Source organism: Synchiropus splendidus, chromosome 4 (assembly GCF_027744825.2).
Source record: "Synchiropus splendidus isolate RoL2022-P1 chromosome 4, RoL_Sspl_1.0, whole genome shotgun sequence".
In the NCBI taxonomy this organism is placed as follows: domain Eukaryota; kingdom Metazoa; phylum Chordata; class Actinopteri; order Syngnathiformes; family Callionymidae; genus Synchiropus; species Synchiropus splendidus.
This window is the reverse complement of record NC_071337.1, coordinates 18,804,620-18,817,144: the sequence shown is the minus strand read 5'-3', so window position 1 is coordinate 18,817,144 and position 12,525 is coordinate 18,804,620. Positions and strand designations below refer to the sequence as shown.

The following is a 12,525-nucleotide window of genomic DNA, read 5'->3' as shown; positions in this document are numbered from 1 at the left end:
CTGCGGAGACGAAAGAGCTTTGTCTTGAGACAGAACCCCTGGTGTGAAAGCACCCTAACAGACTGCTGTGTGAATGCTTGACCTCTAATTCATGCACTTACCATACCTTACTCTTAGTACAGATACGAGCCTGTTTGGCGTAGTTATACAGTCCTCTACTGACTTTCTGCACTCTTTCTGTTGTATCCCAAAAGCATTTAAGTGTATTAGCTCAAATGTGTATCGAAACATGTTGAATCAATATGTTGATCACTTCACGCTAAACCGAATCTAAACAGAATCACTGTCCTGTAGGATGAAAAGATATTTTAAGAGATACTACTACTACAAATGTTTTGAATGGCTTGAACTGTCCATAATCAATCGAGTGATGTACATTTCACTTGCCTCACACCCAGAAGTGCTGCTGTATTTTATTGCAGTTATGAACTATAATTGAAAGGACAATAAACAGCACAAATATCACTATATTACAAAAAGTATTTGCTCACCCATCCACATGATGAGAATCAGGTGTACAAAATCAAGCAGCAAGTCCTGCAGACTGTTTTGACAAACACTTGTGAAAGAATGAGCTGCTCTTCAGGAGCTCAGTGAAACAGTGGAACTGTCATAGGATGCCACCAGTGCAACAAATCCAATCGTGAAATTTCCTAAAAATACAACAGTCAACTGCCAGCTTTATTGTAACAATGGAAGAGTTTGGGAACCACAGCAACTGAGCCATGAGGTGGTGAGGCGCATAGTGCAAAGAGGTTGCTGTCTTTCTGCACATTTGCTACAGAGCTCCAAACTTCATGTGGTCCTCAGATTAGCACAAGAACAGTACACACAGAGCTTCATAGAATAGATTTCCATGGTCGAGCAGCTGCATCCAAGCCATGCATCACCAAGTGCAAAGCACTTGAGGCAGTGGTGTAAAGCAGCCGCCACTTGACTTTGAGGTATTGAAGACGCCTTCTCTGGAGTGATGAGTGACATTTTTCCATAAGGCGATCTGATCTGACCCAGGCTCCTCTCCCGCAGCAGCCAAACGACCCGGACGTCACAAGCGTACCTTGGTAAAAGATAAACAACATTAAGAATGCTCCGCTGAATTCATTTTCACGAAGAGAGACAACAATCACCGTTGAGGTATGGTGACATGGAATTCTGACCTGTAAGCCAAGTCCAGCTGCTGGAGGTCAGCCAGGCTCCAGGAAACATGCGAGGCTTTGCACTTCCCATAAGTTAGTCTCTCAGTGACCACATTATAGATGCAGCCCTGCCCCAGTCAGCTGATGCCCACCACAAGAAGGATTGGGGCAGACCTCCTTCACCTCCCACAGCTTATAAGGCATCCAAACAAGTAGTGAGTGGGCAAAAAGTGGTCTGGTGAAGGCACCTGGTGGAAGACATGATGCAGCTGTGGTGGGTAGCACCACAGGTTCAGGTTGTCTTGAATCTCCAGTTTGCCCTTGGCCCCCATCTTAAACAACATCTTCACCATCCACCTGTGGTCCTCCTGCGGGAAGCTCTCTGCCCACAAACGTGGCAGCTGTGCGGTTGAAGGAGGAGACGGCAGCGGTGACGGCATGGGGTCAGCCTATGGATAAAAAAAAAAAAATGTATCACCATACTTTGTATCAGTGAACTGCTGAAGTTGTGATGGACAATACTAGGGTTTCCTTCATTTTTTCAATTACACATTAGATTACAAATCACATCAGATTTGACTTCAATAGGACAAACAAGACAGTACGCAGCCATACCATTTTTTTTTTTATCACAGCCTCCAAACGATGCTCACAAGCTTCTCACAAGTATTGGCAGGAATTCTGGCGCATTCCTCCTTTGCAAATGTTATCAGATTTCCACCTGAGCTCTGCCAGATATGCGACCACGGAAGAGTCGGCCAACGTGACTCCAGTCAGATAAGTGAGTTCTCTGAATGTTGCCATGAGGAATGATACAAACCTGAAATCACAGCTCACCTGAAGATGATAAACACAAAAGTTTGGTGAGGTGTAAATTTTCTAAAACGCAACAGTCGTTTGGTGTCGATTCGCGGCCATGTAAATGTAACTGTCTACTTTTAAAACCAGTATAAGAAAAACAAAAACATTTGTGGTTCTTGATGTGAAAAAAAAGAGTTAGAATTATTAACATAATTTATACATCTTATTAACACATAAACACGCATTTAATTTATTCAGGTTCAAGCGGAAAGGTTTTAAGTTACTTTTAGATTATTAAATCGTCCGTACAAACTTAATCATTAATTTGTTAGCAGTTTTTTTTTTTTTTTTACCTTTCCGCTTCGGAGAATGTCCGACAAGAAACGTGAGTTCAAGCGGAACCTTCGCGCTGGCAGGGTCATAATTACCCTTCCCGACCAAGTCATATCACTTCGAAAAAAGGTGAGATTTTTTTTACGATTGATTTCGATGTCGTCCCCATTTATTCCTAAGTCGCATACGAGTTTACTCATGCGTTTAGCAAACACTTTCAAAATGCTTTGGAAGTCGTCATGCGTAACTCACGTGACTAAGCAAACTTCTGAGTTCATGGTGATTTTAGCATTTCAAAATGAAGCTATGGCATTTAGCTGCTAATCACAATTGTATAGTTGTAGTTGTGGGAAAAAAATATCCCAGAAATTTAAATAAATAACGTGTGACCGTTCATTGTACATTGTTCTCGAATACGTCACTATTGGGATTGAGATTGTAATCGGTTTGTGAAGTGAAACAAGCGAGGAAGTTTGCTCTCCGTGGTTTTTTGATTCAACTCTCCTACAGATGGAGGGGTCACTGGCAGACAGCCTCACCCTGGATCTGCTGAGGGAAGCCAGGCAGACTGTGAGGAGCAGTCCTCTGGGCGTCCTCAACACTCCCACCATCCCCTGGTCTCAGACCACTTTACCCCCCACCTCAGCCGCCAGCATCCACATCAAACTGGAGAACATGCAGAGAACCGGTAACACACACATGTGCAGCGTCAACCCTCCGGTTCCTCACCTGGTTTGAGTTTCAGGTTCCTTTAAGATCAGGGGCGTGGCCAATCAGTTTGCCAGGAGGCCAAAGGGGGGCCATTTTGTCACCATGTCTGCTGGGAATTATGGGAAATCATTTGCTTTTGCATCCAAACATTATGGATCCAGAGGCAAAGTGGTGATGCCAGAAACTGCTCCAGCATCCAGATCAGTTCTGATAGAGGTCAGAGGCTTGTTGATTGTCCACGCTCCGGGTTCTTACACGTGTATCTTAAGTGTAGAGTTTCGGGGTGGAGGTGGAGCGGGTTCCCACCTCAGGTCTGATGGATGTGGTGAATCGCTGTGTCCGAGAGGACAACATGACCTTCCTGCACTCGTACGATGACCTTGACCTAATCGCTGGTCATGCCAGGTGGGCGCACACATTATTCTTACTTGTGTGCACACAGACACGCACATAAATAACACGCACACACAGAGAGATACACACACATGTTCAGTTCTCATGACAAACACATGGACAGGTCCTCATGATCAAATACATTAAATACTCACTATTTGCAGTCTGGGCCTGGAGGTTCTGGATGTAGTCCCTGATCCTGACGTGGTGGTGGTCTGCTGTGGAGGAGGGGGTCTTTTGGCCGGAGTGGCCACTGCCATCAAGCTGTCTGGATGTGAGGGGACCAGGATCTACGGTGTGGAACCGGAAGGAGGTAACAGCAGCACAGCCCACCCTGACAGACTCAGGTCCTGATCTGTGTTCTCCACCAGCCAGCACCATGTTCAGGAGCTTCCAGCAAAAGCAGCCAGTGGGGATGGATGCTCAGAGCATCGCTGCTGGACTTGCACCGCCGTTTGCAGGTTACACTGGCTCCGTCATCAGGGACACATGGTTTCATAGTGTACTATGTAAAACAGCAAAATTGTCCATGCATTGTTATTTGGGTTGTTTTTTTATTTGTACTTTATGATTATTAGTTTTAGAAAAAATTAATTTCAAATCAAATATGTGTCGATTTCTACATTTTATTCTATCAGATACTTTGTTTTGAATATTAATTAAAACTGAAATGATACAACGTGAACTGTTCTAATAATTGTCAACTGTAAAGTTCTATAATTTACTGTAACAGTTAATATTTTACACCTTTGTTAAATTAAACTGACATATGTAATGAGAGATGAATTACATCTTTCAACAATTGTATAACCTTAAACATAGCTCAAGAATACCAGCATTAACCACCCGTCCTGGTTCTAGGGAAGCTGCCATATGAACTGTGCCGCCGCTACGTGGAGGAGATTGTCCTGGTGAGCGACGAGCAGATCAAGGCGGCCGTCTCTGTGCTCTATGGATCTGGACTGGTGGTGGAACCCTCTGGATCTGCTGCCTTCGCTGCCATAGTCAATGGCAAGATTCCAGATGTTGAGGGAAGGAATGTTGTCTGCATCCTCAGTGGAGGGAATGTCGGCAAAGACGAGCTTAACAAGTTCCCCTGACTGAGTCTCAGTATTACAACACGAATGAAATGAAGGATCAGTTGAGGATATAGAAATGTTGAATGCTAATGTAAGGTGGGATATAGTTTTTTTTTTGTATTTGATTGCACAAAGGTAATACATTTCAACAACTGTTCCTAGATGACAAGACAGAAACATTATGACCACCTTCCTCATAATGTTTAATCCTTCTTAAAAAGGGTATGAATACCTGGTCTGCTGTGCCACGAATGGTGTGGAACAGGTGATGCAAAAAAATTAATTCATTCCAAAGTAATAATAAAAAAATATATATTTCCAATTGTAATGCAATTATCAGCGGCCTTAAAACTTTAAACCCAAGGTTCAATAATAACAAAAAGCTTTTAATTTAATTGTCATGACTTTCTACTCACATCATTTTACAAATGACACTCCCATGTTCTGGATCAGGAAATAACCCAATTAAATGTGATCGCTGAGGTGATTGTGAGCGAGCAAAAGTTGAGAGTGAGAAGTGGTCGCTAAATCACGTCTTTGGTGGCCATTCTGCAGACAACAGCGTCCATCAGTGTCCCACACGTTTCCTCCTTCGCCGTGACTTTGTAGAGCTGGACGTTAAAGTTCAATATTAATGAGCATGATTTAATTCTGGAACATTTCCATTAAAAATGGAGTATACCAACCTTTTTGATCTTTGCCGTGTCTGATAATGAAGCAATGTCGTCCACCGGAACCTGAACACCATTGACCTTCTTTGTGAGGTCTGACAACAGTTCGGATTCTTTGTCTTTGTGAACCAGAACTACCAGGAGAGAGTTGTCACTGTCTGAGACCCCAAACCTTTTGAAGGCCTCAGAGATCTGTGTGAAAGATGATTCATGTAAGTATGTTGTCTGATAAAGGTATTAGAACATGAGCTATGCCACACAAAATAACTGTCGTCCATTTCAACAATGTCAGATGTTTGAGTGCTTATTTCATAGTTCAAAAAAATGGGTCAACAGGAGAAGAGTGAGGATGTAGGGAGTAGAGGCAGTGAAAACAGTAAGTGGAGCCTTTTAGAGTGATAGACAGTGGGAAGAGGCGAAGAAGAGAATGGATGGTGACAACTAACATCAAGTACCACCAAGAGTTACAGGGGAAATTCAAGAAGTAGTGTATTTTAGACGGACAGCTCATGTGGAGAATTTTGGGGACAAACTTGGGGAGGTGAGATAGACGAAGAGGAGAGTTGGTGCACATGTAGGATAAGGAATGTTGGAGCTGGAGATACCTGGGGAAAATGTTCTTGTATGTGGCCAAGGAGGACATGAAAAGAAAATGTGCGACTGGCGGTGACTGGACAATCTAGACAGATGAAGGTGTTGCTGACTTGCATACGCAATCCCTGATGGGAAATGACCAAGGAAGAGGAAGCCTTTGCTAAACCGTGTGGGAACAGTCCAATACTTACGTTATTAGTTGGAGAGAGGTTGAAGATTATTTCAGAATACAGACTTCTCGTTTTCATCTTCCCAAGTTTCTGTAGGTGAACTGCTTTGTTGGTAGCAACCAACACCTGAAAAGGCCCAACAAGCTAAAACAGACATTAACAACGGAGCGTCATCAGTTTTGTTGAACGACAACAGCATGTATAATTTAATTTAATCGTCAGAATATTTGGACTCACCATGGTTGGGTTGAGCAAAGCTGCACTTATCTTGCCATCGACAGCACCTTGTCGCAATTCTGCACTATTCTTGACATTTTTAAACAGCATTTGAGTGACATACATGTCTGAGAAAAGATCCATTTGATGCGTTAAGTGCATAATGGACACGCTGAACTCCAATAAAGTTACACCTAAGAGTCAAGTCAGCGCGCCTAACGCATGTAAGTGGGGGAACAATAACTATGTAACACCGCGCTACCCGGAAACACGTCCAGGTTCACTATATAAGTAATATAAGTAGTTAAACATATATAAATCCGAATTTTGAATTCCACAATATTTAACAAATAATTACGTTAAGGCTACCATACATTTCTGTTTCGATTAAACATAACTCAGGCGTTCAATTGTATAGGAACTAAAGCTGCTATCGTGAGGTTTCTATCGAGCATATTTTCACCGGGGACATGAGCTGTCAGATAGCTCACAACATCCGGTGCTGATTTTGCAAACGATCCGGTCGTTACTTTCTGCAGAATTCGTGCTTAAAATAGGTTTCAAAATAGAAATATATGCTCGTTATGATTTGCAACACTTGTCACTGGCTGCATTTGTAGTTTACATCTAGTTTTTGGTGGTCAGAGATGGAGAAATTTCAGGGTTACGTCTTCACGGCGCTATGCAGCACCAACTTTCTGGTCTCCTGCTTGCTGTTCTCCAAAATCACCCGCGAGCAGAGGGAGCCCTACATGGACGAGGTCTTCCACATTCCACAAGCTCAAAAGTACTGCCGAGGAAAATTCAGTGAGGTAAAAATATCTTCTTTAGCACAATTCCATATGGCCATTCAGGGATTAAGACGCATGAGCTCTATTGTTACGACGCTTAATCTCTAGGAACGTAAAGCATGACGTCACTTAAATGTATGCCTGATGATTGTTCAATCTGTTAACGTTCTGTGCAATTATAGTTATGATTTTGTTTTTGTAATTTAAGTTTAGACTATTTAAATAGTCATTTCCATCCAGGAGTGAAGAACGAAAGACTGATTTCATTTGGATGAAACCACTACTGTTTGGTTTAGGATAGAAGTACTGTTGTAATGTTAACATAATAGTTCATTTCGTTCATGTGATATTGTGTGAGGAAGTCTGGAGTGGCAGAGAACTATGTTGGAGTGGTGCAGGACATGTATGCCAGATGTAAGACAATGGTGAGGTGTGCTGCAGGTGTAACAGAGGAGTTCAAGGTGGAGGTGGAACTGCACCAAGGCTCAGCTCTGACCCCCTTCCTCTTTGCCATGGTGATGGACAGGTTGACAGATGAGGTTAGACAAGAAGCCCCTTGGATGATGATGCTTGCAGATGACATTGTGATCTGTGGTTAGAGCTGGGAGCAAGTGGAAGATAAGCTAGAGAGGTGGAGGTTTGCCTTAGAAAGGAGAGGAATGAAGGTTAGCCGTAGTAAGACAGAATACATGTGTGGGAATGAGAGGGAGCCAAGTGGACAGGTGAAGTTACAGGATGCAGAGATGAAGAAGGTGGTGGATTTGAAGTACTGAGGCTCAACTGTCCAGGGCCATGGAGAGTGTGAGAAGGAGGTGAAGAAGCGGGTGCAGACAGGATGGAATAATTGGAGAAGAGTTTTAGGTGTGGCGTGTGACAAAAGGGTGTCGGCAAGGATGAAAGGGAAAGTGTACAAAAGGGTGGTCAGGCCAGCAATGTTGTATGGTTTGCAAACAGTGGCACTGAGGAAAAGACAGGAGGCAGAGCTGGAGGTAGCAGAGATGAAGATGCTGAGCTTCTCTCTGGGAGAGAGCAGGATGGATAGGACCAGGAAGCAGTAGATCAGAGGGACAGCACATGTCAGGTGTTTAGGAGACAAAGTCAGAGAGGCTAGATGGAGATGGTTTGGACATGTACAGAGGAGAGAGAGCCAGTACATTGGTAGGAAGATGCTGAGGTTGGAACTGCCAGGCAGAAGGTGGAGAGGAAGGCCAAAGAGGAGAGTTATGGACGAGGTGAAGGAGGACATGAGGTTTGTAGGTTTGAGAGAAGAGGAAGCAGAGGACAGGGTGAGATGGTAGAAGATGATCTGCTGTGGCGACTTCTGAAGGAAGAAGCCGAAAGGAAAAGAAGAAGAAGAATTAATTTCGTTCATAGATGGTACATCAAAGTCACCTCATGTAGTCAGTAATGAGTAATAAAAATATTACTGCGGCCCATTGTGGTCAGTCAGATAGAGGGAGAAGTGAGTTTGATGGAAGATGAAGACCTGAGGATGAATGAGATTAGGTCAGGTTGGATTACCATGAGTCCTCCTACTTTGTGAAATTTGGATTGTTGCGTCAGCATAGCAGCGTTAAACACAAGTGGTGAATGTGAACCAGTTCAGTGAGGTTTGGTGGTGCGGGACCAAGTTGTGGTGGGCCACTCGAGGACTGGAGTGATCTGGAGTTTGGATGGAATTCTTGAGATAATGTGGGCAACGGAGTTCTGCAGCATTTTAGATTTGTGCATGCAGTTTGGAGATGGGCAGTGCAGTTATATGTCACCGTGGTGAGGGAGAGGATGGTCAGTGAATGACAAGGTGCCGTCAAGATGGATACCCAGACTTGAGTGACATGAGTGGTGTAGAAGGCAGAGTGAAGAGTTGTGGCGTCCCATTAATGAAGTGGAGAGATTGATTTTAATGGTCAAATGACTGATGAATGAAGGACGAAAGGACATGACTCTCTCATAGGAATGTTCACTGTCTATTATCATTATTATTATTATTTTTGTTGGTGTTATTATTGGCGACCTGCCCAATGACCGCTGGGATAGGCTTGAGCACTGCCCCCCACCCTGGACAGGACTAGGCGGAGTTTTAACTGAAGATGGATGCATTATTGTTATTATGACGAATAAACCCATGGGGACACATTTTTGCGACAAATTGTGAAGTCCTATTGGAACACACTGTCGACGCTATTGTTCAAGCAAGAGCTTTACCTGGCGGTGAAGATAGCAAATCACACCTTTAAAGTTATTCGCTGTTCAAACATATGACAGTCTACATTTTTTTATATTATATATATTATTGTTATGAAATGGAGAAATATATGTGAGTTTGCATGTTACCTCAGGTTCCATTTCAATGAAAATCATGGTTCCGTTTCAAGTGAAATAGTCACCATGTTCCTTTGCAGTGGGACCCCATGATCACCACACTCCCGGGCCTCTACCTGGTGTCCGTGGGGGTCATCAAGCCTGTGGTGTGGCTGGCCGACCTGACGGGGGACGTGGTGTGCTCCACCGCCATGCTGCGCTTCATCAACCTGCTCTTCAACTGTGGAAACCTTTACCTGCTGTACCTGCTTGTCTGCAGGCTGCACCTGAAGGAGAAGGTGCAATTGTCATAATGTCCATACTCGCTTTATGGCTATTATTCACGACAACTAATTGTTCACTTGTTTCTCAGGCACGAGGAACTCTCCGCAAGGTCCTGACGGCCCTCTCCCTCTCCACCTTCCCTGTGCTGTACTTCTTCAACTTCCTGTACTACACAGACGCTGGCTCTACTTTCTTCATTCTTTTCACCTACCTCATGACGCTGTACAGCTGCCACAAGGCCGCTGCACTGCTCGGCCTCTGTGCCGTCCTCTTCCGTCAGACCAACATCATATGGGTGGGCTTCTGTGCAGCGACCCTGCTGGCCGAGCGCATGGACGATGCGTGGAAGGCACAACATGCCAAGAAGACGGATGAGAGGTCGTCACCCTGTCAGGTGCCGCTGTCGTTCGGCGGAGCGAGGAGAGTGACGGCGTTCTTGTTTGGGTTCGTGACCTCTGGCAGTCACGTGAAGGCGGTGCTGGTGTCGACGTGGCCGTACCTTTTGGTTGCCCTTGGATTTCTGACATTTGTTTGGGTGAATGGTGGGATTGTGGTGGGCGACAGGTCCAACCACGAGGTCTGTCTCAACTTCCCACAGCTCTTCTACTTCTTCTCCTTCACCCTCTTCTTCTCACTTCCCGTCTCACTGTGTTACTATCGTATCCGCCGATTCCTGCGCGCATTGAAGAAGCAGCCCTTCTTCTTCCTGCTGCTTTGCATCGTCTTCCTCTTGTTGGTGTGGAAGTTTACCTACGTGCACAAATACCTGCTGGCCGACAACCGTCACTTCCCCTTCTACGTGTGGAAGAGAGTTTTCCAGAAGCACCAGCTCGTACGGCTCTTCCTCGTCCCGTCATACGTGTTTGCCTGCTGGAACTTTCTGGACTCTTTCAAGTCTCGCTCACTCTTCCTGACCCTGGCGTTCCTGGCATGTCTTGTGGCCGCCACCGTCCCACAGAAGCTCCTGGAGTTCCGCTACTTCATCGTTCCATATTTGATGTACCGACTCCACATGCCGCTGCCGACGCTCTCCAGACTCGTACTGGAGTTTCTGCTCTACAGTGTGATCAACGGTGCCACCGTCTATGTCTTCATCAACAAGACCTTCCACTGGCCCGACGACCCCAGCGTGCAGAGGTTCATGTGGTGAACTCCCGCCTGAAAAACTTGATCACGATGTCATCGCTTTGATAAGAGAATTATGCTTTTGGAATTTTGGTGACTCTTTTGGAAACTTTTGTATTGAAAATGTAAATATTGTGAATATGTTTCATCTTCTCTGCAAAAACAACATCGATGACGATGAAAGAGACCAAATGAGCTGAATGTTTTGATTCTGAATCTTTCCTGTGCTTTCGACGGCATCGTATCTGTCATGATCAAGACTGTCTTTGTTTGTTGCTCAACTTTTTGAAATAATTTCAGAGAAGCTGGAAAAAAAAATCAGGAGTTTAAAGAGCAAACGTATATAATTTCAGAATCGGCTTTGAGGCAGAACTTAGCGGTGAATGAATCAACAGCAATCAGGAAACATAAATATAAATATTAATTTGACCATCATCTGGATAATAATGATCTTAATATGTTGCTACTCCGTCTGCACATAAAGGTTATGGATGTTACGGCCATTTTAATTTCCTCCGATTACAAATTTATTGGAATAATATTTTTCACAAGTCAACCTGAACCTCAGCGCCGACACAAACTGTAGCATGACTTTTTCATCTTCAATGTTTAGGTGTGTGTCTCCAAGGTGTTCAGCACTAGTTAGTTGAAAGAGGACCAAAAATGCATTTTTAACACAAAGAAAATGATGCTACTTTATTTAGCATCGGTGTCTGTTAGCATTGACTTTTTTTAACATATAGGTTTTATACATATTCTCCAAACGTGGATGTCTGAATCCACACAGACGCACTCAGCCCCACCTTTTTCCAGCTCAATTCAGGTACGAAACATCAGCGATGACATCAGATGACATCATCGACAAGCTTGACAGCTTCACAACAAATAACCCGCTCACTGACCATATCAGTTTCAATGTGAACAACACCACACCTTTAGAGAAATCACATTGTGTGCGACTTTGTGTTTGTAATCACTTTTGAATAAAATGTAAAAACAAACACCTCATTGGTTCTTGTCTGATGCTGCGGAACACAACAGCAACTTTGAATCAAGCAGGTGGTCATAATGTTTTACCTAATCGCTATACATAAAGTGGAAGTGCGATGTTTATTGAGCATTATTGTTGTTATTTGAAAGAGCAGCTTTTGTTTTACTTTCCAAAGTGTTTAACCAGCACCAACCACTAGGGGTCAGTATATCGCTTACGAATAAAACAATTGGCTTCAGCTCCAGACGAAATAATCGGTGAAGAAATTTCCATTGTCACTAATTTATTTTTGTTACAGTTGAGTTTAATTTGTGTCATGTCAAACCAAATGTGGTTCAATGCCGCGTTTGAAGCTTCAGTTTCACGCCTCGCTCCGCAGCATCTTGGGATGCCTCAGTCAGTGTGAGAGAGTTGACGTGTTTCTCCGTGAAAGTGCAGCTCAGACGTCCAACCTCCTCTCTTCTGTTCCAGTCTTGTTGGCGGGGGCTCAGTCCGGGACCGTGTTTGTGTTGGTGACGGCGGCCCGGTTATTCATCACCAGCCCACACTTGCTCTCCGCGTCGCGCTCGTTCAAGTTCGACAACAACGCGAGAGAAGACCCGCAGGCTTCTTCTCCGGTGCGGAACTCTGGGTTTCCTCCCCGGACTCTGCTCCCGGGGAATCAGATCCAAGTTTAGTAGCGTCGCTGCAGCCTGTTGCTAAGATACCAGGAAGCGAAGTGCGCGGATCATCGCCGCTCTGGTTGACAGACACGTGATCGGAGACACGCGGGCATCGAGCGATCAAGTCGCCTTCTCCGTGAACAACTGCACCACCTTCACCGCAAGTTACTGTGGGTTCACTGTGAAGTCACGTTAATCGAACGCGCTGACGGTGACCGCAGAAAACAAGAAGTTTGGCACTTGGCACGGCTAAAAATCGTTTGCTT

At 44.4% G+C, this 12,525-nt stretch overlaps 3 protein-coding genes across 3 annotated transcripts; 2 read left to right on the top strand and 1 right to left on the bottom strand.

Annotated features, from left to right (window-relative positions):
• The first annotated feature begins 2,345 nt into the window (after positions 1 to 2,345).
• On the top strand, positions 2,346 to 6,195 carry srr (serine racemase). Its single transcript, XM_053863617.1, has 7 exons — positions 2,346 to 2,399; positions 2,781 to 2,958; positions 3,016 to 3,197; positions 3,256 to 3,386; positions 3,539 to 3,687; positions 3,746 to 3,835; positions 4,236 to 6,195. The coding sequence occupies exons 2-7, from the start codon at positions 2,781 to 2,783 to the stop codon at positions 4,472 to 4,474; spliced, it is 969 nt and encodes a 322-aa protein (XP_053719592.1). The 5' UTR covers positions 2,346 to 2,399; the 3' UTR covers positions 4,475 to 6,195.
• On the bottom strand, positions 4,749 to 6,348 carry tprkb (Tp53rk binding protein). Its single transcript, XM_053863620.1, has 4 exons — positions 6,126 to 6,348; positions 5,910 to 6,032; positions 5,140 to 5,316; positions 4,749 to 5,064 (listed from the first exon to the last, which is right to left on the bottom strand). Exons 1-4 carry the CDS (start codon positions 6,264 to 6,266, stop codon positions 4,978 to 4,980), a joined length of 528 nt encoding a protein of 175 aa, XP_053719595.1. The 5' UTR covers positions 6,267 to 6,348; the 3' UTR covers positions 4,749 to 4,977.
• Positions 6,349 to 6,605: 257 nt separating this feature from the next.
• alg10 (ALG10 alpha-1,2-mannosyltransferase) lies at positions 6,606 to 11,555 on the top strand. Its single transcript, XM_053862747.1, has 3 exons — positions 6,606 to 6,916; positions 9,298 to 9,495; positions 9,570 to 11,555. The coding sequence occupies exons 1-3, from the start codon at positions 6,752 to 6,754 to the stop codon at positions 10,629 to 10,631; spliced, it is 1,425 nt and encodes a 474-aa protein (XP_053718722.1). The 5' UTR covers positions 6,606 to 6,751; the 3' UTR covers positions 10,632 to 11,555.
• Positions 11,556 to 12,525: the final 970 nt, after the last annotated feature.

Excerpts from the sequence above, each read along its gene's own strand:
- tprkb (XM_053863620.1), bottom strand. The coding sequence starts at position 6,266 with ATGCACTTAACGCATCAAATGGATCTTTTCTCAGACATGTATGTCACT. Across the intron at positions 6,033-6,125 it reads CTTTGCTCAACCCAACCATG|CTTGTTGGGCCTTTTCAGGT; the intron begins GTGAGTCCAAAT and ends TGTCTGTTTTAG. Across the intron at positions 5,317-5,909 it reads ACCTCTCTCCAACTAATAAC|ATCTCTGAGGCCTTCAAAAG; the intron begins GTAAGTATTGGA and ends TCTTTCACACAG.
- srr (XM_053863617.1), top strand. The coding sequence starts at position 2,781 with ATGGAGGGGTCACTGGCAGACAGCCTCACCCTGGATCTGCTGAGGGAA. Across the intron at positions 3,198-3,255 it reads CCAGATCAGTTCTGATAGAG|AGTTTCGGGGTGGAGGTGGA; the intron begins GTCAGAGGCTTG and ends TCTTAAGTGTAG. Across the intron at positions 3,688-3,745 it reads CGGTGTGGAACCGGAAGGAG|CCAGCACCATGTTCAGGAGC; the intron begins GTAACAGCAGCA and ends GTTCTCCACCAG.
- alg10 (XM_053862747.1), top strand. The coding sequence starts at position 6,752 with ATGGAGAAATTTCAGGGTTACGTCTTCACGGCGCTATGCAGCACCAAC. Across the intron at positions 6,917-9,297 it reads GCCGAGGAAAATTCAGTGAG|TGGGACCCCATGATCACCAC; the intron begins GTAAAAATATCT and ends GTTCCTTTGCAG. Across the intron at positions 9,496-9,569 it reads GGCTGCACCTGAAGGAGAAG|GCACGAGGAACTCTCCGCAA; the intron begins GTGCAATTGTCA and ends CTTGTTTCTCAG.